We start from the raw sequence: 25,076 nt of genomic DNA, 5'->3' as shown, positions 1-25,076 counted from the left end.
TGAAGAAACTAGTAATGAAAAAGTCTTGTGGGTTGGATTCAATTCTGTACTCCATGCATTGTGGTATGGTCGTGTACGTGTTGTATACTTGTATGGGCCAAAGAGTTAATAAGACGAATTCAAGGGCGCATGAGCTGATTTTGGTGCTTGTGGTGGTGCCTTCAAGAGGGAAAAGCTTGTGAAGAACTGAAGATTGAGACTTTTGAGAGTTTCTGGGGTGTGCAAACTTGATGCAAATATTTAGAAAAGTGTCTCCATGCACTCAGGAAATTTCCGTAATAAAAGAAAATAAAACACTTGACATTTTAATGTAGATCATGTGTAGTTGTTGCTCCAAAGTGTTACATAGAGGTTATATGTCAAAAACAGAATATTCAATCAGATTTTCACCTTTTCAATTCTAGTTTGTAATTTTAAATGTTCAGTTATAGAGTTTAGATGTTATATGTTAATTGATCAGACATTCATCTTAAGGAATAAGCAGGATGAGACTTTTTTCTTCCTCCCCCCTCCCCTCCTTTTTTTCCAGAGCTTATTATCAATCTTCCCCGGCCTTAATTCATCTCCACTGAATTTTTCAAATTAAATTGATTTACCATTCGCTCTATAACAAAATAAATCAGAGGACTCATTCAGAAAGATGGACTAATGAGGTTCCACTTTGTCGGTGTCTTGAGGTCCACACTACTTTCCAGAGAATGTCTGTTGTGGCCTGAGTGCTAAGTAAGCTGTGGCTTTTTTTTTTTGGGGTCCGGGGAGCATAGTATATTGCTTAACAAAGCAACTTCTCTTCTTTTAAGGTTTGGAAGTCGACTAGGAAGCCTCCTTGGGGTGGCACATTCGAACTATGAAAAAAATAAATTGTTGCACTTGGGTTTATAAATTATAATTAGCAACAACTTTACTCGATCGAGCTTGTTTAAGAGTACTTACGGGCATAAAGTGCACAAACCTAATAATACCTCACGGGAAAAGGAATCACCTGAATTTGGGACGATATCACATACTGACTACATGATACCTTGAGACACTTAATAACTATTGAGGTAATCTTTAACTAACTAAGCAATGAAATGAGTCTTCTAAGCAACTAAAAAAATTTGCTGATTACATGACGTCTATATCCCTTTTGTAGTTAGGTGCCATTTGACATGCCCGCAGATGTTTCGTTGGTTATAATTACTTCTTTAAACTCAAATCCAATAGACCACTCTCGCTTTCTTTTCTGTCTCTACATTTATAAAGGATGTATTGATGCTTTCTTTAATCACTCGAAAAGTTTATTAGATCACATATATCAGGAAAATACCAAATTAGCAACTCAGATCATCATCAGACTAGTGAATGTAAAATATTTTGGGATGTTTACATACACAGAAATGTCAGCAGCCTTACGGCTTGTTGCCGATTTCATGAGTTTCTAGTATTAAACTCTCTCTTTACACTTAAACCACCCTGTCAAACCAAACCATGCGCTGAGAAAATTTATTGAGTGGCCCAAGACTTTTATAAGTATTACACAGAGTGGGGACTAAGAATCTTTTGTTTTATGCTGTCTGGCACCGTCCGTAGCTTTACAGTTTGCTCGGAATAATTACTACGAAGACACAGAGATTACGGATCCGGAAATTTGAGAATGTTTTGATTTTCTAAAGATTTCCAAACACTCTGTGAAAATAGATTATTTCGAGCAAACTTTTCTTAACTACTAGAATTTTCAAGATCTTGCTAGCTAAAGAAACGGACAAGGATACCCAGATAAAATTAAAAAGCTGCTGATTGTTTATGCTAAATACAGCTTAACACTGAAGATATGACGCCTTTCTGTCAATCTTTTTTTTTTTTTTCCTTCTGGGCCATATTAGTTGTAGATTTTTGGGACACATAACATATTGCTTGGGTGAAAATATTAAGCAGAAAGAAGAAATAATTGAGGTCCGTGAGGAGAATCTTGACAGAGAGATGGATTGAGTTTTCTTGCAGGCAAATTCTACTACCACTTTTCGGAGCCGGTTTGTAAATTCGAAGGGTATTACTTTTCTCATGCATCAAAATCGTTTCTTCTTGAATGAGACGAAGGAAAAGCCAAAAGTTTTGGTGATATGGTAGGTTAAATTTTGAAAGTGATCGGAAACGAGAAAATGGAAAACACTTGTCACCTTCTGAACTCGACTTTTGCATTCTTGGACAGTACATTTGGATGTGAAATCTCTTGGCGATGGCTCCTTAATTATTGTCTTAGCCAAAAAATAAAGGGATAATTCTAGAAACCCCCCTTGAGGTTTCTGATAATTTCACTCGGGTCCCCTTAGGTTTAAGAAATTACACTTATCTCCTTGTGGATATTAGCAAATTGAAATTACAAAATCTACAAAGAGAGCAGATTATGTGTCAAATTAGAAGGAAATGAAGAGACTCGCAGTGATAGAGAAATAAATAATGAAATTGATGATTGAAATAGAAAAAAGAACTAAATATGTGAAATTTGTTATATTTTGTTTGTTGTCAAGAAAAACTTTTATAAAATGTCAATAATTACATAATGCTTTCTTTCATTAGATTAGAAATTTTGTCTTATGATTTTATTGTGGAGGTAGAATTTATTCTCCACTTTTAAGATATTAATATTTTTTAAGTCATAGAAGAGTTGTAATGATAGTTCTAGACCAAATTAGCTTATATTTGAGTATTGATATTTAATTTGGGGTATAAAATTGGTTGTCAATGTGGTTTGTCTGTGTGTGTGTGTGGTTTTTTTTTTTTTTTTTTTTTTGTAGCAAGTATTGATACTGTATATTCAATTTGAGATCTTTTGGATAGTTACTTGATTTTAGAACTTATGTTTAGATTTATGCAAAGTGTGGAAGAAAATGATTGAGTATACTATATTTTTCTTTCTTAGTTTTGTACAAAAGGACAATTTAGGATTTTTGAAAGAAAATCCTGAATCTACATTGTTACTGAACAGTAAAAGTAGGCCAGATTTATGTAATTTTTAAGACATGAGAGGAGCTCTTTGTAATTGTGAGAAACCTCAGAGGTGATTTGTAAAATTATCCCAAAAATAAATAGTGATAAATCGATGCTCCTTGTTGCCTTTCTGATAGTACAATGGTAACTAGTAAAGGCCACAAAATGAGGCCCATAAAATGTTTAAGAAAATTAAACATGCTGCAAAAAAAAAAAAAACACAAAAAGTAAAAGCACTAGCAATGTTGTTGCTACTTGATCCGAAAATGGTTCTCCGCAAATTTATGCGACAGTCATATATTATAGGCAACACAAGATAAGAAAGTAAAATAGAATATATTTTATTACGGCAATCTCCACCTAAAGAAGTAATCTGTTGATGAAAGTGTGGTATCTTTAAATGTCAACATTAAACTTGTTTACTAATGCCTTGCCTAAACAAATTAGCCTTGAATGATATGCTCAGGCTAATAAACATATCGATCTGCCTTTCTATCTTTAAATTATTTCCTTTTTCTTTTGGATTTGGTTTGGCACATTGGACATTTGGACTGTAGGAGATGCTATTTTCAACGGGAAATTACTGTTTTAATTATTGAGTCTTTGTAGCCACTTTTTCTTGACTTAGCCAGAGAGAGCGATCAACGAAGCTAGTAGAAAGCACATGGTAAGCTGCACAAAAAACATCAAAAAAGGATACATCACCCTCAATCTCGAAGAAAAGATTGTATCCTGTATCATCGACTTGCTGATAAAAACAAAAGTTGGTCCCATATATACGTGATTTTTTTGGGCGAAATTCAATAATTTGAAGTCATTTTCAAGTACTTAATCTCAGTACTGAACTTTGACATTCCGGCCACTAATTATTGAAACTTGATGAATTTTCCAGCTGATCAACGATATCATCGAACCACCGCTCTCCGTGGATCATCTTCTATTTCACTGTTAACATAACATAATTTAAGTTTCGATCAGCCCTATAAACGAGTTGTAGATAATTTATAGAAGTATAGTAATAGATAGGCGCATGCAAAATCCGGATTGGTAAAAGTTGTGTAGTTAACCCACACCCACAGAGAAGCCTTTTCCTTCAGCTTTTTAATTTGAGTGAATGTTAACTCTTGCCGAGTACGTAATTTGTCTCAAACTGTTAAGCCCTTGTACAAGTTCAAGAGCTTTGATGAATAAAAGATTTAATATTTTGCCCCACCAGAAAGAACAAATAGAAAACAACTGAAAATAAGTGAATATTTTCTTCATCAAGTTCTGGAGATTTCAATACTTCATTCTAAAGATGAAGGCGGATAAGCTGCGCGCGATATGTTGTAGTGCTTATTTTGCCGACTGCAGTGACAGAAGATTCATGCTTATTTATTATATACTTTAGCTATATCTCAGAGTCTCGCACAGTATTATGCAGCAAGAAGACTTAAACAAACTTATTGTTTGGATTGAGATGATTTTTTTTTTTTAAAAAAAGTGCTTCACAAATTCCAATCACCTTTTTATCTTACATAAGTCGCATCACAAAAAGTGCTACAGTAATTATCTCAAATAAATCATTCAAATAAACTCCTATCCAAACAAACCGATGTCGGAATTTTTGGATGAAAATTTTGAGAAAATAAGGAAAAAAGAGCGCTTCAAGGTTAAGGATTCTTGTTATCGCCATAATCTCAAGCTCGAGCGGTGAACAAAAAATTTGTTCATGAGCCTTATGGCTACACGAGGTCTACATTAAAATTACTCTCAATTAAGAATTTTACTGATTTAGGGATGAGAAGGTTATAGGCAGCGACGGTCTCTAAAGATCAATTTGAATCACATGATGTATAGTATCATCTTTAATGTCATGCCTAAGACTCACTTATTCATGCATTATTGCATATCCACTATTCTAAGGCTAAAACCATTGGCTTTGGAAGGCTGCTGAAAAAGGTGGGGCAGTTAGCATGAAAAAAAAAGAAAAAGAGGAAGCTTTTCAAAAAGCTTCATTTCTTTCATGCCAAGCTTTACCGAAACTAATTAAAGTGGCCCATAAAAAATTAAAGTAGCCTTTCACTTTCAAGTTTCAAGCAAGCCATGGAATGTATGTGCCCTGAGCCTGCATAGTTGAATAGTCATCGACATCCACACATTTGATTAATTTGCATCAATGACTTGAACAACTTTGCTTGCATGAATTTAGGTAACTTGATTTTGTGGGCTAACCATGCAATAGGTTGCGAGAATTATGGAAAATAATATATAAACATTTATCGTATAACTACCATCCTACTATAATATACTATAATCTTCTAAATCAACATTCTCCCATAGAACTGTGTATCAGAAAATGACTCACCCACCACAGTCAGGTGTGCGATCCGGATCGACAAACGGATTAGTCAGGGCAAAGCCCTGAATACCGTGGCAGGCAACCAAAAAAAAAGAAAATCATTCGGCCCTATGCATGTCGTTTTGACCATTTAACACGGAAAATTGGATTAATATGCGAGAGAACACGTCAAAAACACAGACAGCGTCCCGTTAGAACTGATGGGTAATGTTTATACGTGTAATGATGTTTACGGATCGATGTGTAATGTATCTGCAAGTAAATACAGGTGTCCCAACAAATTTATCAAGAAAAGCGTAATGAACTAGTGCAAGTTTTGTTTTAGGTAGTGGGTACTTTTTTTCTGAATAAACTAATTAAGGACGACCCTCTGAAAAAGACGTAAGGTGGACTTCTTGTTCTTGGTGGAGGCTGAGAAGTGCTCAATTATTGAAGTCCCGGAATTCACAAATCAGATTATTTCTCTCTCTCTCTTTCAACCCCCTCCCGGCCCTCCCCCCTTTCTTTGGGGTGGTGACTGCAAAGTTAATACTCAGAACGATTGATTGGGGACTGGCTCCCAGGAGCTGAGTCCCAGATATCCTGTGAGCTTTTGAATCTTCGGGAAGAGCCCTGTTCACTTGCTGTCGATGGTGTCATGTCATCACACGCGAGTGAATCTGTAGATCATGCCACTTGGCTCCTGTCTGCATGGAAGCAAAACCAATACCATATTATTTACACGACTGCTCTATGTTTTGCTTTTCTATTAGTATAACATTTTACATGGTGAATATGAGACTTGGGCATTCTTTTCAAAGAAAGAAAAAAAAAAAAAAAGGACCTGGGCATGAGTGACCAATTCATTAGCCCAACAACTTTATTGATATGTGTATTAGTTTGAGAGCGGTTTCTGTGATTGAACAAAAACTTGCTCCTCTTCATCTTTATACCATTAGGACCATTATATCACAGTTTCTTTTTTTTTGCTTTTGTTTTGTTTTGTTTATGTGAGGTAGGGAGAAATTTCAAGGACAAGATCAATAATATCAGACTTAACAAATGGGAAACGGATTATCGGAGTATGTTGCGGGGGGCGGATTTAAGGTGGGGGCAATAGGGGCTCGTATGTTGCAGGGGCAGATTTAAGGCACGCCCCCAGTGTCCCCCTTAAATTCCTATAATACTTATACATTTTTGACATAATTTAAGTGTATCCCCAGAGTTTTTTTAGAAAAGATGTGAAAGAATGGGTCACAAAATTTAGTTTAGTTACTTATATTGAGAAAAATATATTTCGTGAAATTCAAAATGAGAAAGTTATAAATCGTTATCAAAATATGAAAATTCATCGTGAGCAATTGTAAATAGTTTAGTTTGTTTTTGAAATAAAATAATTATTATATTAATAATTTTGAGTTTGTCTTTTTATGTTTTTCATGGAATATACGTATCATTTGTACTTGTTGGTGAATTTATTTTTTTTTCTTAAAAAATTAGAAAAATAGTAGATAAAAAATTTTAATGTTATTTTTGCCCCTACTAAAATTTTGTTCTGGCTCTGCCACTGGTATGTTGTTTTGTTTCATTTCGTTTTATTTTCTCTTTGAGTGCTTTAACATTTTATATGCCATGTAGAAGAACTTTGATTATCTAGAAAACATCTGCCACTAATCATGATATGCAGTTGTTTAATATATTTAACTCCTCAAACTTTGATAACAACATAAAGCAAAGGCCCTTTGTTAACGTTGCTTTAGCAGATTCAAATCGAGTTATATGACCCTTTCTTATCAATGTTGAGGTAGACAGGGATCGCACAAAGTCGCATCTGGTATCCTCTCTTTAAATTTGTTAGTTATTGAAGAAAATGGGAACGGATACGGCCTTTAGCGTAAAATAATAGTTCTCCGGAGTTTTGGTCTCTCTTTTCTCTACTTTTCCCACTTTTATCAAAGTTGATGTATGACATTGCCTCCAATGACATCCATACGGTGTAGAAGAGCTATGCCCCGCTGCTTAAACCTAATAACCTCGTTGCAGCAATGGCAAAGCTTAGAAGACTGAAGAGTCTGATCTATATATAGCTTAAAGTAACTTTCCTTTCTTTTGTGATTTGTCGTCAAGTATAAGTAGGAACTCTAGAAGAAAAGTTCAGCATCTTCGAGTATCACGACTAAGCAAGTAGTCAAGCCCTAATTAAGAGCTTGCTTCTTGCTACAACTAGTTGTGGAGACAATAGAAACTTGATATACTTTTTGTTGCAAATCAGGGCCCTTAATTTTTGAATTAGGGGTCTCAGAAGTTGAGTTATATACAATTTAAATCGATTTATGTAATTCTTAGTCCATTTGGTGTAAACTTACATAGTTTTGGTACAATCGCTAATTTAATTCTACGAGTTAGCAAATTTAAATTTAAACTCAAATTATACAAATTTATATAGAAAATTGTGAGAATACACAAATCGATTTGAACTACACAGAACTCAACTCGATTGGAAAGCTTTTGTTCCAATGTAACAAAATATATGTTCAACATTTTCAACAGCCCAGTAAGCTGGTGGGCTAGCGAACCACCCCCCCCACAAAACCTTTGTGGCAGTCTATAGAAGTCTGTAAACAATTGTCAACCCGATGAATTTGTAGAAGTTTGCTGAAGACATACCAGCAGAATTTTTGTTTTTTCTTTGGGCCTGGGAGTAGGCTGATTCATTCGGAAGATTTTGCTCTTCGCTTTCCTCTCAGTTCATTAAACCCAGGCAAGGATCCCGTTGGCCCAATTTAAGGGATGAGCAAGAATTTCTTACTCCCATTGGTATCAAGGCCTTAGAAAATTATCGTAAGTAGGCCTTACCCAAATCACCAAGCCTTATTCTAACTTAGTTTCCATGTCTACTCCTGCCTTGTCCATAGAAATGGCCAGAATATTGTGTGTACAACACGCTAAAATTCGTTTTCAGCTGGTTGGACATTGGGCATTTTTGATTGACTCTCAAATCCTTTCATTTTTCTCGTCCCCCCTTGTAAGGCCTATTTTACTTGAATCTGCCCAAAAATTTTTTTTTAAAAAAAGATGATTCTCTCTCGAGGGAAGATGAAATTTCAAGTGACCCGACAGACTTGTTACAATTACTACTTACTCTCAGGTGAAAGCACAAGGGCTAGCTCAGAATGCTTAAAATTGTTTTGGTATGCTAAGTCCCCCCATCCCCACAACAAAAAAAAAAAATCCATTCCCAAATCTCAATAGCGAAATCGCAAACTTTGCCCCTATTATCTTTTTAAAAAGAACGTCTATTCCTACGCATTAGCTCTAGTAGAATCTTATTCTATTACAATAAGAGGTCTTGGGAAAGAGAATGGTGCTGGGTGGGGTGAAACCCTCCTCCCGCTGTTCCTATGATATGCCTACCTCTTTTTTTGAAATCTTATTCTATTACAATGAGAGGCCTTGGAAAAGAGAATGGTAAGAAGGGGGGGGGGGGGGGAACCCTTCCTCCCACCGTTCCTTAGGTGTGCCTACCTCTTATTGCTGGTACTGCTCTTTGAGAGAAAATGATGTTATCAAGGTTTGAACTCTGACCAACGATCAGGAAGGAACTTCCTATTGCTGCTATTGTTCTTTGACGGAAATGATGTTATCAAGATTCTAACTCCGATCAACATCAGAGGCTGGTGGCCACTAAACCAAGGACCAATGGCTTTTCTTCCCAAATTCGAACAGCCAAACAAACGGTAAAAATCACAAACTTTGAACGTCACCTTGAATGAACAGCGACTTTTCTATGCATTAGCTCTATTGACTTTTATTCAATCGTGACTATTGGAAATCTGTCCTTTCCAGTACGCATTGGTATATAAGCATCTCCTAGTATTCTCTCTTATTTCTGGGAAACTCTTGTAACCTCTAGACAAGAACAAATTTTAACCAAATAATTACGAGTCAAGAATCGGTCAATAAGACCAAGAGGCATGATGATTAATCCAAGTAAATTACCCATTCTACTCCAGAGAATGCTAGAAGCAGGATATTTAACAGATGGCAGCATAGCCATTACAAGAAATTATTGTCCAAACACTGTACAAATTTCGCGTAATAAGTGATGATGCCTATCATCGTCCAAGGATTTGCAAGACAAGGGACATCAAAGACACATCATACGACGTACAACAGATGAGCCTATGACTGCCTTCCATCTTAAAACTACAACTAGAAGCTTGCGCCCACCAAAAATTCTGTGTCCTAGATTCCTCTTCATATATCCAGGGCACACAATTGCACAATTATATCAAAATGCGGAGCTGATCTTTCCAGGAATAGCACGTCTGATTGGCAGGTCTATGAAACTGTACGACCATAGCACACAGAAGCAATATAGAGATTCTTTGCCCACTTCTCCTGCAGTGAAATCCATAACAGTATGTAACAGAGCCAAAATTTCACATTCAATATTGATTCTGCAGGGCTAAAGTGTAAAGTGTAAACTACCTTGACATGTACGCTAGGAAAGGCAGAGGTTCGAAGTGTCTCTTGTGTTTCATCTGTTGGTCTCCTCCTTGGCACACTAAGAACAAAAGCAACCTGGTCCCAAGTTGCTGCAGTTGCAGTAATACGATATCCAGAATCCCACCGCCGATGCACACCTTCACTTGGATAAAGAAAATCCAATTCCACGACCTAAATTTGAAAAACAATTTAGTCCAACATAAAGCTTTTATTAACACATTGCACAACTGACAGTATACACAATAACATGAAACCTGATCTGAAAATCCTGCACCACGAGACATAATGACTCCCCATCTGCTTCCAGCAGTGGCCATGGAGGTAACATAGAATCCTTCCCTCCACTTCTTGTTTATCCACTTGAATGGAAAAGACTCGCTGACTTTGTAGGATTGCTGCAAATACTGAGTGCCTGTATTGAATTGACCATATAAGGTCAGAAGAAAAGGCATAGAAAAAATCAGGCAGAACTAAACAAATTATCATCGGCTTACCCTTTGACATTACTACCAATGAACTCCCATTAGTAGCTCCTGCCACAGCACTGATGTAATAATTCTTTTCCCATTGCTCCATGATCCATTCCTTTAGAATGCCAAAAAGAACAAATTTAAGCAACATACTTCAATCAATGAATTATAGGGAAGTCTCTTGATTTCAAACATTCACAACATTGCATGCATTCTACGTGCCCGAGTGTATGAAATAGTTGAATAAACCACAGACCTTGTGAAGAAAGTGGGGTGAAAGTTGATAAACTTGTGCAGTGAAGCCAGTGCCCGCATCCATGATTAGTGCCCAGAGATTTTGACAAGATGCCACACTACTGATAAACAGACCATCTTCATTTCCTTTCTCGATGTGCTGAGAAAGTCTTGCATCAGCAACATTATAGTGATACCTTCAGCACAAATACCATTCTATCAACATGCTAATACATCTCTAAATCGAGAAGGTGTACAAAGTAAGAAGCAAAGAAAGAAAACAGTGGCATGTGCATTTTCCATCTTTTCGAGCCTAATATAGACACCATACCTTTGTTTCATAGGACGACGAGCATTGTAAACACTAATCCACTGAGTAGCAGGCATACCCATGCGCACCTTCTTCTTTGGTTGTTCATCTTCCTCATCTTCAAAAGTCAACCGGCCTCGCTTGTGACCAACCTGATAGATAAGCTTTCATATACAACACCCAAAATCAGGCATTTTCCTGCATAACATCTGAGAAATTCTTTTCTATGGAAATTATGTGTTATAAGCACCTTCTGAGCACCCTCTGTGTTAATTGGCCTAATATCTGGATTTGGTCCGACTATTCCATCAAAGAGGGAGACGCATTTTGCATAGTTAGGTTCCTCATCAAATTTCAAGTTCACAACATACTCCACAAACAACTTAAAAGGTTGTGGACAGAAGCAACATAAAGCATCTGCAGATGTTGACATCTTCTTCTTGCAAACAAGGAACCCTTTGTTCTCGCCCTAAATTTCAACATACAAGGTTATTGAAGGAAATTTCAAAGATAACACCAAACCAACTGTAACATAAGAACCAGTATAAGATTATAGATGTGCCATTCTTCAAAGACTAACCTGATATCCCTGCCAAGGCAGACGTCCTCGAAGCAGAAAGATGAGAGTGTAAGCAAGCGATTCTAAATCATCTCTCCTGCTACCAGTTCTGCCCAAATGAGCATGGGCGCTGGCGTAACGAACTGTTCCCCTGAAAGACCAAATAAATCAGCCAAATCAGCCAAGGACCAAGGATAATGTGAGGCCACAGGTCCAGAGATACATACATCCTATGATGAGAAAATGTGATTAACACCTTAACCAATTTAAGATAATTTGATGAGCACCTGAAAACATCTGGTCTTTGATCATATTCCACGTGCAGACCAGTTGTACTATCTCGCCACTTAGTAGCTGATATCCCCAGAAAAACACAAGTGATTGTAATTAAAAGCATTGCAGAGTAAAAGCAAAAACTTGAGATTCAGTTACCCAGTAAGATACCTAATCCAAGATCAACTAAAAAGAGTTTTTTCTCATCCGGAGTCCCTGGTGGACCGAGCAAAAAGTTTTCAGGTTTTACATCCCCATGGACATACCTGTTAAAAAAATCAAAAGTTAATACATAAATACATCAAAAAATGCACCCTTAATAATCTGCTTCTCGGCCTCTAAGGGTTGCTTCAAAACCTACATCTAAAACACTGTATATTTCAAAAACCAGAATAATACTATTTAAATGCACAGATTTTGCATATCAAGGATTGCAGTTTTTATTCAAAAAAATCAAGGATTTGGGGTCTACATGTAAACAAGTAAAGCGCAGGATGCCAAGTTTAAGCCTAAGACAGAAAGGAAAACAAAAGTTAAGGAGCACGAACAAACAAGAGAAGCATAACCAAAATATGTAACAAAAGAGAAAATAAGAAGAAACTTACCCTCTAGAATGCATCTTCTCCAGTATAGATATTGCTTCAATTGCAATGCAGGCAACCATTTCAGTAGACATCCTGAATTTAACGTAAGAATTAGATGTTTAACAATCCAACAAAAGGTTTGAAGTTGCAACAGTTAGCTTATAAACAAAATCCAGATTTTCAAGTATTCCCCTTACGAATGAGATTTGTTATTCCAGACATCCCACAAGCTTGGTCCAAGCATATCCATAACCTGCAGAAATGACAACCCCATTCATATGGTCTACCTCACAACCAAGAGGGCTGAAGAAACATAACGTTGAACCGTAGACACAACTAAAAGGTGAAAAAGAATGAAGAAGCAATAATTATCACATACCATGACATAGTAGTCACCTTGTCGGCCTTTGTAGTGCACCCGAGGAACACCATGACTGCCACCAAGAGTGCTATGCAAATATCAAAACAATGTCAGCCTCACTCAGATAGAATTTCTTCTATAGAGTGGATTCTGCAGAAATAAACTTACTTGTAAACTTGCCATTCATATGGTGGGCCGTAGTTACATCCTTTACTATTCCTATGCTCAAATTTTAAGGCAACCTGAAACGTGTGACGCATTATTGTAAATGCTTTTTTTAGTAATAAAACAAAAATCAACAACAGGAGATTACAAGCACAACACATACTTCTGTGGCTCCAGAGCCAGGTCTATCATTAGCAATACCACCAGAAACACGGCGACCAACATATACTTGGCCAAAACCTCCTTTCCCAAGCTTTCTTTCTATTCTATACATAGGTGAACCACCAACCTGAACCTGTAACAAAGTAATCAGGACACGTCAATTTCAGTAATACATTCTTCTGACTGCAGAAACTAAAGAAAAAGAAAATTACAAAAGAAATCAAGCCAATTCACTTAGCCTGCAAATTAACCTTAATTCTAGAACTAGGATACTACCCACCTATTTTTTGCCCTAGAATGCCAACCATCTTTGGCTCAAACATTCTTTTCCCAGTAATCTCTATTGGCAAAAATGGTCAAGTTGAAAAGAAAAAACAGCAATATGCCAGCAAGCCAGCAGAAAACATAGGCCATACAAGCAAAACTCATTAAAAAACTTCCAAGTGTCAGACTGTAAACAGCTTTATACTTCTATACGCGGGTAAACAAGGGAAGAAGAGGAACTCTTCTACCACGGCAAATGCCTCATAGCATAGGACCATAATAAGTTGTTAAGTCCTGCCCAACAATGGAACCCTGGGATTAATGTCGGTAAAACCATATTTCCTTAAAAGAATCATAATAGGAGATGACAGCAATAGTGTAGAGATGCAACCAGTCAACTCAGTATCCAGGAGTTGAATCTAAAGAGAGAGAAAGGCATGCGCATGTGCTCAACTGAGGAGGTCATAAGGGCATGTATGAAGACCGATAAACTTTGGCACAGCTACATGCATAAACACAAGTATAATCATCTACATACAAAGCAGATCTAAATCCATTTGTAATAAAAGTAAATTAAAAATAGTAATCAACAGCACTCAAGATCTTGTTTTCAACATGCAAAAATGAATGCTCAAATACAGCTACACCTCTCTCTCTCTCTGATGGAATATAACTTGAATAACAAGAAAATGAAAAGAACAAGTTCCAAACTAGAATCACAAGAAAACGACACAGATCTAACAATTAATATTTCTGAGCAAAAAAATTAATGCAGGCACGAACTAATGTGACAAAACTAGACAATAGTCATTAAGTTTATACAAACGGCAGGCAAAAAAGGAAAATGCAGCAGATACTAGAGCAAAATCCTCAAACAACACTAACAACTATCTGATGGAATGTAACTTCTACTACAAAAACTTCAAATAAAGGTTTGTAACTACCCAGGAACACGTAAAATAAGCAAATTTATTCCTTTCAGCCATGAAATTATAAAAATCGACTAAATAGCACAGAAATCACATTGTACTTAAAGCAAATACATGTGTGGTCCCAGAAATGTAAATCTTTCAGAAGTCGCAAGGGTGCAAACTCTAGCATCAAACAAGCAAGTTAAGACCTTCAAGACTCGTAAACAGAACACCCGAAGTGGAACACCAACACATAGCCTCAACCCCACTTTCTACAAGATTACAAATGTCTATCTTAAAAAAACATGTATATTTGCTTAAAATACTTTGAAGATTCGACCTTCCTCAGGCAAGACTTCATCAATCCAAAGAATCAGTCAACCAACCCACAAAAGAGAAGAAAATGCCCCAAAATTTTCATTACATACCACACACACTCTCAATCCAAATCTTTTCACCAAACATTTACATGCTTGCAGCAAAGACCCATACAATATGCAGCAAAAAGTGAGAAAATAAAAACGAAAAGAATAACTCTCACCCTTTCAGGAAGGGGCGCCAAAGTTCCTTCATCGTCAGCCGCATGGCCTTTGTCATTGCTTTTACCACCACTGTTATAATCATCCATATTGGCTTTATCACCGCCCTCTTCCCTCCCTTCACCCGGAACAGCTTCCTCCTCAACCCCCCTCACTTCAGCTGCTGGTGCCGCAGCCGCCGCTAGATTCTCATCAACCGCCACAGCAGCCGTCGCCGCTGCTTCCGCTGCTGCTGCAGCCGCTCTCCTTCCCCTTGTTCTTGTTGCAATCCCCTCGTCCTCAACCTGATTATTCACCTGTTGCTGCTGCTGCTGCTGAGCCCGCTGCCCCTCCTCCTCCGCCGCCTCCTGCTCTTGCTGCTTCCTTCTCCGGCCTCTGCGCACTCCGCTACGCAGTACCGGCATGGTTCATTCTTCAATTTTCATTCCTAAAAACCCTAAATGCTCCGATAAAACCCTCACTAGTTCTCACTTTAACTCCTCTCCCACACTCAAATACTTTTCTTCTTCTCCTTCCTCCCGACCACTCACTCCCCTTACCGGCTAAATCGTCTTCTCCAGCAACACTTTTTCTCAAAAAAATCAACTTGACAAAAATATACGGCAAAAAAATACTAGTATCGAAGGCGATGAGAAATGAGGGCTCAAAATGTTGACGACTGATGAAGAAGAAGATACAAATGTGGAAAGAATTCTTAAATATTAATTCAAGAGATGATGATCGGCAAATATATCAATAAAAGCTTAGCTGATTCAGGCTAACTGTGCAGAAAATTAGGGTTTTCTACAAAAATTAGGGATCTTTACAGAGAGAGAGATGAAAGGAGATATTTGATACATAGAGCTCGGCTACTCGTACATTTTAGTGCAAGAATATTGTTGAAAGGGGGAGTGATTGGTGGCCGTTGGTGGAGATGAATGGACGGCGGAGATGGGAGTGGATATTTTGGGAAGTCTAGCGAGGAAAATGTGAAAGGCTGGAGAGGGGGCTGAGTGAAATTACGAAGGAGGACTCGTGTTCGGGAATTTCTAATGCCGGGTGGTGTAGAGTTCCGAGTGGTAACGGGTGTATAGGATTTACTTGTGGAACTTTGAATCTGGGCCGTCGATGCGATGCTCATCAAGCAGGGTGAATGCTTGATTAGGACAAGAATTAAATAAACGTCCAAAATTTTATTTGTAACGGCTTCGGCTTTTTACTCTGATTTGGATATTTTTAAAGAGTTTATCAGCCTAATTTTGGCCACGGTTTGCCTTTCGTACATAAAAACAATGGGGGATTATGGAGCTTTGACCTTTTGACTTGTCTAGTTCTTTCATGGATCATACATCTAGGTAGGTTAAGTCATGTTTAAGACTTATGACAATCATTGGATATTCAATTAGTAATGCTTTTGTTAAGAAAACGTTTTGTGGCCATTTGAATTGCATTTTTTTTTAATTATAAGGATTTTTGTAAACAATACAATATTGTAACACTTTTTTGTGTTATGCAGTAGAGAAATATATCAAGGAAATATTTTCAAAAAATTCAAGAATTATTTTCCGCAAAACTTTTTACACTACTTTGTTGTTCTAATTTCCCTCAAGCCAATAAAATCACGTCTGATAGGGTTTTTTTTTGAAAAAACTAATTTTATCATTGACATAAAAGAAAGGTATTGACTCTTATATACATATATATTTTTTATTTTGAATGGAGGTTTTGAAGAAAGTCCTGGATATTGTGGCAAGCAACCAAAAAAAAAAAAAAAAAAAAAAAAAAAAAAAAGGTGTTTAGTTTCGCAAGACTTTGCTTTTGCCTCAAAAGTTTGTTTTCTTTCGCTGTCTTTCGTGGATTATACATCTAATAAGCCAAAGAAGTTAAGATAGAGCAAAAGACAGATTGCCCCGAGCAGATGCCCGTCTAGCTCAGTCGGTAGAGCGCAAGGCTCTTAACCTTGTGGTCGTGGGTTCGAGCCCCACGGTGGGCGTTCTGTAGCGATGCAATCTTTTTTTCTGCGCTGTTTTTCTTTTTCAGCACTGGGCTGCGTGCCCGATTGACCTTTTCACTTGTTCCTTGGGTCATGTCCGATGAAGGGTTAATTCCACTTTGTCCCCCCAAACTTTGGACGATTACCCACTTAAGTCCCTAAACTTCAAAATGGGACACTTAAGTCCCTAAACTTATAAATACCTCCCACTTAAGGAAAATTGTTAACAAATCCTGAATGCCGTTGGTGGTCGAAGTGTCCCATTTTATGAGGGTTTAGGGATTAAAGTGTCCCATTTTATAAGTTCAGGGACTTAAGTGGGAGGTATTTATAAGTTTAGGGACTTAAGTGTCCCATTTTGAAGTTTAGGGACTTAAGTGGATAATCGTCCAAAGTTTGGGGGGACAAAGTGGAATTAACCCTCCGATGAATCTAACGAAGCTCATATTATCGGACTTTGGACAATCGTTGCCAGATCCGAGTGATGGTCTAGTGATTTTTAACAGAATCGAAGATAATGAGTTCAGTTTGTATTTGTAGAATGAACAAAATCACAGTCCCGCGTTGAAGATAGAAAGTTGTCGCCACTGACTTCTTCACTGGCACATATTGTACCGGTGTACCCTTTCAAAATAAAAAAAAAATGTTAGAAGTTGTTCGCTGCGCCTCGTTTAGTTTGTTAAACATCACGAAATTTATCGGTGACCCTCTTGCGATACTTATCGAGCTAGGTTCGTTCCCTGATCATGGATGATGTTAATGTTGGTCATTCTACATCAACGGAGATTTGGTTCAAGGTGATGCTTCAAAGGCTTTCTTGGCACATTTTCCTTTGTTTCTTAATGCTTTTTAGCCATTGTTACTTTTTCAAATTCTGACTCTAATATCATCACTAATACATTGACATACGATTCTGATTGATACGTTCGTCATAGTTTGAGATGAATATTCCATTTCAAAAGCTGCAGCTGCAGAGGATTTATATTTGGTCAAATGATCAATGTGCATTCTGTTTCTTGCACGAAATTAAGCCCACTTAAGCTCAGAAGAATTTCGAGATAAGCAGATATACAATCACTTCAGCACCACATCTACAGGTTAATATCCTGAAATCCCAACTATGGCACAAAGCTTAGGCTGCTTCAGAGCGCCACCAGTTTAAGACAATCATCTATTTACCCCCATTTGCAGAGCAATTGTCTACAATCTAATTCTAATACCCACAATAAACTGCATTTGCTAAAATTTCTTCAGGACAAAGTAGATGACGTTGAAGAGATAATTCAGGCTACTTGATCCATTATGTTATGTTGCTGGCCTGCAACACAATTTCTTTAGCTGAACTTGGTCCTGGGAATGAAACAAAATTACAAGTCAACATGTGTTTTACCCCATTGAAATGAGAACGATGAGATGAGAGTGGGCATATGTTTCAAATCTCTCCAAGGCTTACCTCAAAAAAATCTAGGTCATAACGAACGAGAAATATGCAACAGCAGCAATCACTATCATGAGCTATTCTTTGGATATCCACTACTCGTGCATCACAATATACAGCATCATCTTCATTTTCCTGATATAAGGGAAGAAAAAAAATGAAATAGAGCAAGGAAATGGTGGCTTCAACCTTGTATCTCTCTATTACCCATCAGGGTGAGCTGTCACTTTTTGTACACTACATACAATAGAGTAAGGAGGAGTTTCTATCATAAAACAAAATTTTAAATAATTGACTTAGAATGTTGAGGAAAGGATTAAATTGGCACCGCCTTTCTAAATCCAAGAATACAGTCATATTGCAGCACAAACGAAGATCTTTACAATAGATTTTTGACCAAAAGGGGAAAATAAAAGCGTACCCTGAAGCACAAGACCAGGTCCCCAACCTTCACTCTGTCACATTCTGAAGGCTCTAAAGGAATAGAACGTTCACGTACAGATCGTTTCACATTCAACCACTCATCTTGGTCTTTATCATAACCAACATATCGTACACGAACTTCCTGCCAAGAAAGAAGAATAGTACATTGCAGCAGTACTCAAATCTAAGTGAGCTTGGTAACGAAATTTGTTCAGCTCAAAACTTGTCCTCGGATTACGTCAACTCCAATTGAACAGCCTATGAAAGAAGGTGATTTTTGAGAATCCATAGCTAATCAGGCCCTGTGTCCTCATGCTAATGATTTTATACAAGATACAACCGTGCTAGAAGTAAGCTTTATCAAACTCCTAAAGATTGTACCTCAGTTTCCATGCATTACGTTATGATAAGTAAAATCAAAGGATTAGCAATTAACTCCTTCCAATGTATTGGATAGAATCACAAGATGCCATTTATCTCTATTTCTGGGATTTTCTACCATGGTTTTCCTCAATTCTGCAGAATCTACAGGTAAACTAACTCCCAAACCCCTGTACTTTTTCTAGTTGATGATATTACAAGGATCAAACAATTAAAGAGTTCCGTCAACATCTAACAGACATAGAAAGCAAAATTATAGTCCACAACCTGGATGGACCTAGTCTTCCTAAGGCTACACTTCATCATACATGCCCAGGTGTTTGCAGCCACAAGTTGACCATTGGCATTTACAGGCATGAGTTGCAGAGCCATGAAGTACATTTTGGCCCCAGAGAATTGGTTATTCAGTTGGCAGTGGGCAACAAGAGAGGCTTGATTATTATAAATTTTACCAAGCCAGAAAGCATGAAGAGACAACATATAAATAGTAAGCCTAGGGGTTGGTCTAAAAGGATACCGCTCTAGACACCAAAATCTTGCTCGCCGATTAATTCTGCACTCATTTGGCTTGAGTTTTATTAGCCATGTCTATTAGCACCACAGTTGCAACCCCTTTATGCAACGAGCAACACATTGAAATATAACTGTCAGCAAGCCAAGCCACTTTATTTTGGATAAGGTACAAGTTCAACATTTAAAAAAAAAAAACTCACGAGCTCTCCTGTACTTGTAACTCTGTAATTGAGGAAAGAAGCAACATCATACCTGCAGAGCCAGACAAAGAAGCACGCACTAAGTTCATTTCATATTTATACGACTTTACATTTTTTTTTAGGCTCAGAAAAAAACTAGAGATATGGTAATTAGACCTACAATAGAGACAGAATAACTTCAGACATCAAACGTTTAGCTAGTTGCTTATAGTGACTGAATCACTTGAGATTGCATTTTGAAAGAGATCAAGAAAGCAACAGCAGGTCCATGAGAGATTTTAAATGCATGTGGCCCTAAAATTTCAGGAATTTTTGAGTAGTCAAAAATGCTAGATGACTGAATAAGGCATCCCATGTTCTTTATTTGAACCTTGCCTTAAAATTTTGTGGTTGAATTTTTGTCCTTATCAATGTTAATCTGGTCAAGAAATAGGAAAAACTGGAAGATATTCGAGACAAGTGAACTTTTAACTTGGTTGCTTCTATTTCAGCTGCATGTTTCCTCACCTACTCAAGTACTTATCAAGTACATATCATGGAAAAGTACAAAAAAAGAAACATAATAGGCCACTTGCAAACTAATTTCCATAGCCAACAAAGCAAACCTCTAAAACATACATATGTACATACGGAGGTAATGTAGGGGCATAAGGAAGGCTCACCAAGCAAGATCCTTTGAGGATCTAGCCTCAAAAACCAACTCTGAAAGCTCTGCAACACTAACACCTGCCATATGAGATGGACATCAGCATGCTTACAAGAATCAGCAATTGCCCTAATCAAACAAATGCAACCAATCTGTTCATCTTATACCAGTGTGCACATTATTATCACCATATAAGCATATATGATGTGCAAAGCACAACTGAACAATACAAAGCATCTATTGACAAAAACCAGATGTTACAGTTGCCATCACAATCATGTGATACAACTAACAACCTTTGGGCTTTTGAGAATTTTCATCCGCAAAGTTTGGGACTTCTGCAGGCATGGAAGCATCAATTTCTTCACTCTTAACAAATGAAGGTTTTTGAACTTCACTTTTATTCATTGCTAACTTGGTAGGACCAACAGATTTCTCAACTTTCCGGCGAAAGGAAGAAACTTTAGCTTCCAATTCTTTCTCTAGATCACCAAACCAGCTTTGCACCTGCAACATCATAAGTAATCCTAGATCTTGCAAAGTTTTGATAAGGACAAATATAACCGAAAATAAGAAATCTTTGACATGTATAAAGAAGCACCTGTTCGCATCCTATTGAAGATTTGCCACATCGATGAACTGAGGTGCTGTAGGGAACAAAAATTTTTATTAACTCCCTAGCTAGAGACACATCAATTTCGTATTACAGAACCACCAAAATAATCTGTTTATGTATTCAACATCCCAACAACATACCTGAACTTGGTAGCGAGTTCCTGATAGAACTGTTGGTTAAGGGATTTCCCTCCCATTTCCTTGTACAAGTTTTCCATTTCCACAATCTAATAAATGAAGTGAAAGAAAAAACATTATCTATGCCATTTAATTTTCTCTCTAATAACAAAAGAAAAACTGGGAAACATTTTAAAACTATTCTGAACTACTCTCTTCTCAGACAACTTGATTGATAATTGGAAAAAAGATCAACTGTTTGACCCTTAGTTTTAACTACCTCACTAATGTGCACAATAAGATCATGAAAAGAGCAAAATATCCCCTTAAATGAGCTACATGACCTTATTTGACTCTCTTTATTACAACTAAAGAGCCCTAATCAGCATTTATCATCTCGTGTCATTTCAGCATCTTATTTTGCTTTAGGCTACTAAAGTTTCTTCTCTCCTGAAGTCTTATTCTAAAATAGTAAGACTAATTCAACCAAAAGATCATAAGTATTTCAACATGAGGAGAAGTGCACAAACACAGCAGAATTAATGCTCAATGCCTCTAATATTAATACAGTGCTCCATTAAAAAGCTCAACTAGCGGAGATTAGCAGCAGCATAAGAATCATACCATCCTAATTAAGAGCCTAAAGCATTCAAGAACCACTAATTTTAAGCTGCTAGTAGTACACAATGCAGGTAGGAAAGCATAGAGCAGGTGCATAGAGCGATAAAATATCATGAAATAAAGGAGACCCTTTACCCACGACAACACTAGGATGGATTAAGGAATACAAAACGTTGGATTAAGGATTACAAACGTCGGAATAATTGAAAGAAAGAGTGTGTTTGGAACTTCTCATTACCTCAGCTAGTGTGAACTCGGGGTCAAACGCATTTTCCATTTCTACTGAATTAAGCCTGTCGTCCATGAACTCAGACCAACTTCTCTCTGAAAACGGGCTATGAAATTTGACCCCAAAAAAAAAAAATGTTATCAGAGAGGCAAAGTAAAACGGCGTTAATCGGAGAGTCGAAGGGAAAGGACCGAAAGGTACTAGTGATTTATTGGAGTATTTTTGTTCGGATCCCTTAACTCGTAGTAAAACTGTCAAAGTAGCTACCAAGTTTTGTAAATGTAGCAAATAGACCCCACGAGTAAAGGCTTCCATCCTGCGTGGTAGAAACGGGGCCGGAGACAAGGGAGTATACTTCCGCCACATCTCCCGCCCCGTCACTTGTTAAAAATAATTAATATATATATGTGTATGTGTATATAATTATATATATTTGTGTATATAAATATATGTATAATATTTAATTTAATTAGTTACAAACTTATAAAATAATATAATTAGTTATATATATTATATAAAGTATATTAGTATATGTAATATAATTGATATTATCAATTATTCTTACTTTTGAAAATTTTTTGTATATAATTATATATATTTGTGTATATAAATATATGTATAATATTTAATTTAATTAGTTACAAACTTATAAAATAATATAATTAGTTATATGTATTATATAAAGTATATTAGTATATGTAATATAATTGATATTATCAATTATACTAATAATTATATATGTCTACTCATAGAAATTAATACAAAATGTTTTAACACATTTATACTAAATTCCTAATTACAATTAACATAATAATATTTCTTTCTAAAAAAAAATAATGATTTAGTGATTGTATTTGTGTTAAAGTGAAAACTTGACTACTTTAATTGTATTTGTTCCATCATGTTGCATTGTATTCAAATAACTTTCATTTGATTATTTTTATGAATTTCAATCATGAAATTATAATGGATAATAACTTAGTGATATGTTGATATTTTAGTATTTGATTATTTGCTAAAATTTGACTATAATAAAATTATATGACAAATTTTTATTAAACCCACGAAGACACCCACAGAGGGAGTAGGGCGGGGTGTGGGAATTAGTGGACAGCAAGGAGGGGGCGGGGAGTGGTCATTCCTACCATACCCATGCAAATTTGTGTTGATTCTGGCGAAACCAACACAATTTGGCCTTCTCCTCGGAACCAGATAGGGATGTCAACAGATTAGATTTGGATCCGGACTCGACTCGGATCTGATAAATTTTTTCGAGTTTGGGTTGAATATTAACTCCGATACCTGAACCCGGTTCGGACCCGTTACTCTAACAAAAAAGCAGGCTGGATACAGAATATAGGATTTCGATCCGTATTCGATTAGGATCCGAATAATATAAATAATTATAAAATATAAATATTTTTAAATACATTCTTTACTATTAACAGAGAACAATTTTTGTAAATTATTTGTGGTAGGTTGATGATATTATGATTATTTGATAGCTTTTAATTTGATTTGTTTAAGTTTGGAAATTGAATTTGTGATTGGTTTTAAATTTAATTTTGGAATATTTAAATTTGGTCCTTTCCAATTCGGACCCATTGAACCCGGTGCTGGAACTCTAAGATCAAGACTTGTCAGGTATACGGATTAGGTCCGGATCAACTACATAAAAACGGATTCGGATTCGAAAATTTTCGTTTTCAACCCGAATCCGACCTGTTGACACCCCTGCAACTAGAGCATGAAGAATTAGAACCCCCATATCCCCTCCTAATTTCTTTTTTCTCTTATTTCAAATATATTTTTCTTAGTTTCCGTTTGACATATTATTAATAAAACTTTTCTAAATCTTGAACGCAGTGCTCTAGCAAGCGACTATTCCGCATGCCCAAGCGATGGCATCCGTATAATCAAATGGCGAAGAAAAGCTTTATGCTCAAAACTGCAAGATTTATAGTCCAACGAAAGAATCCAACAAACACTTGAAGTCCTGGTTGCTTTTTGAAAGAAAAGAAAAACGATCAATTTGCCATCTCATTCCCAACTCCGCTGATAAAGTCGCCCTAAATATTAGTATTTATCCCTAAATATTAGTATTTGAACTTTTTACCATGCAATTTCTTGGACAAGTAAAATACGTGGTCCAAAGCCTCCTCTGCTGAGTATTCAATTAGGCAATGCGCACTAAATTGATTGTAGCAGTAGTAGCAGTAGTAGCAGTTGTTTGTTTTTAATATTGAGACTCTGGTGTGAATACTTATGCTTCTAAATATTGGGATGTCAATTTAATCGAGACTTGTTCTGATGATTTTTCACGCTCAATATTTTTCTTATCATTGGGAAATATATTTTCCTTTTGGGTGGGTGTTTGAGAATGTTGGGATTGTTTTGGCACACCCAATCAACAATCAATCTCGTTGACATAGAGAGCAATTAGACCGGCAAATTGTAAATTAGAGAGATGTCCATAGTTAGATTCTTCTCATTCGCAGTTAAAGTTGATATCGCTTTAGCCTCCCCTGACAAGAGAACTAACTTAATAGTAGTTTACAAGAATATTTAGGTTCTTCTCAACTTAGCTTTCCCTTGACAAGAGAACTACTAGCTTAATAGTAGTTTAAAAGAATATTTTGACCTGCAACGAGAGTGCTTAATAGTAGTTCAAAAGAATGTTTTGAAATGCACTGTTTGGGTGACAAAAAAAAGGCATGGAATTAGCAAATTAGAAGCTTATGAATATACATTGCTGATAAGTCACTATTTCCTTGTATGGCTTTGAAGGCGGACAGCAAAATGAAAGAAAAGTGTCAGTATAAGAGTAGCTATAAATTGCCAACAAATTGAAATTTTTTGTTCCTTGTGATGTTTATCACATTTGAGGATGACTGAAGGATACGGAAAGACCATGGACATGCGTTCTTGATCAGCACCTCTGAATATTGGCCTTCCCATGACATGCTTGTATGGTCCCTTGCCGCTTGCCTGATTGAGAGAAAGAAAGGGTTGCCAAAGAAATACATATTACCTTTTAAATGTTTCATTAAACTATCAAGGGCATCATTTATCCCCGTGAACCATATTGAAGAAGAGCAGGCCATGCAAAGAATCGGTAAAAGGAGAAAGCTAATTATAGAATCCTCTTGGAAATGTTACCAGGCGTACTTAAAAAGAGCTAGTTACGGAGTTACTATGGTCTATGGGAACAAAATTAGCAGGTGAACGAAGCTTTAGTGATTTTGAGACTTGAACCAATCGGCATTTCCAATCAATATTGCAGAAGAAAA

The 25,076-nt window shown here is 36.7% G+C and overlaps 2 protein-coding genes and 1 non-coding gene across 4 annotated transcripts; 1 reads left to right on the top strand and 2 right to left on the bottom strand.

The window, feature by feature from the left end:
- Positions 1–9,265: 9,265 nt before the first annotated feature.
- Positions 9,266–15,479, bottom strand: LOC113775669 (casein kinase 1-like protein HD16). Of its 2 annotated transcripts, none has more exons than XM_027320646.1 (16): positions 14,634–15,479; positions 12,919–13,050; positions 12,759–12,832; positions 12,609–12,678; positions 12,427–12,482; positions 12,251–12,322; positions 11,817–11,911; positions 11,660–11,726; positions 11,394–11,523; positions 11,064–11,282; positions 10,835–10,977; positions 10,526–10,700; positions 10,294–10,384; positions 10,054–10,211; positions 9,782–9,970; positions 9,266–9,691 (listed from the first exon to the last, which is right to left on the bottom strand). In XM_027320646.1, exons 1-16 carry the CDS (start codon positions 15,033–15,035, stop codon positions 9,632–9,634), a joined length of 2,133 nt encoding a protein of 710 aa, XP_027176447.1. In that variant the 5' UTR covers positions 15,036–15,479; the 3' UTR covers positions 9,266–9,631. The 2 variants fall into 2 exon arrangements, with proteins under 2 accessions (XP_027176447.1, XP_027176455.1); XM_027320654.1 differs by having other exon boundaries at positions 10,835–10,965.
- Positions 15,480–16,530: 1,051 nt separating this feature from the next.
- Positions 16,531–16,603, top strand: TRNAK-CUU. The gene has a single exon. It is a non-coding gene; the product is annotated as a tRNA-Lys (tRNA).
- Positions 16,604–17,551: 948 nt separating this feature from the next.
- Positions 17,552–21,988, bottom strand: LOC113777107 (protein SAWADEE HOMEODOMAIN HOMOLOG 1-like). Its single transcript, XM_027322155.1, has 9 exons — positions 21,796–21,988; positions 20,961–21,046; positions 20,806–20,851; positions 20,501–20,711; positions 20,221–20,284; positions 19,559–19,610; positions 18,463–18,606; positions 18,057–18,176; positions 17,552–17,953 (listed from the first exon to the last, which is right to left on the bottom strand). Exons 1-9 carry the CDS (start codon positions 21,859–21,861, stop codon positions 17,909–17,911), a joined length of 834 nt encoding a protein of 277 aa, XP_027177956.1. The 5' UTR covers positions 21,862–21,988; the 3' UTR covers positions 17,552–17,908.
- Between the last annotated feature and the right edge of the window lie 3,088 nt (positions 21,989–25,076).

This window comes from Coffea eugenioides, chromosome 1 (assembly GCF_003713205.1).
Source record: "Coffea eugenioides isolate CCC68of chromosome 1, Ceug_1.0, whole genome shotgun sequence".
Taxonomy (NCBI): domain Eukaryota; kingdom Viridiplantae; phylum Streptophyta; class Magnoliopsida; order Gentianales; family Rubiaceae; genus Coffea; species Coffea eugenioides.
Note: the sequence above shows the minus strand (reverse complement) of the source record. Positions and strands in the feature narration are given on the sequence as shown.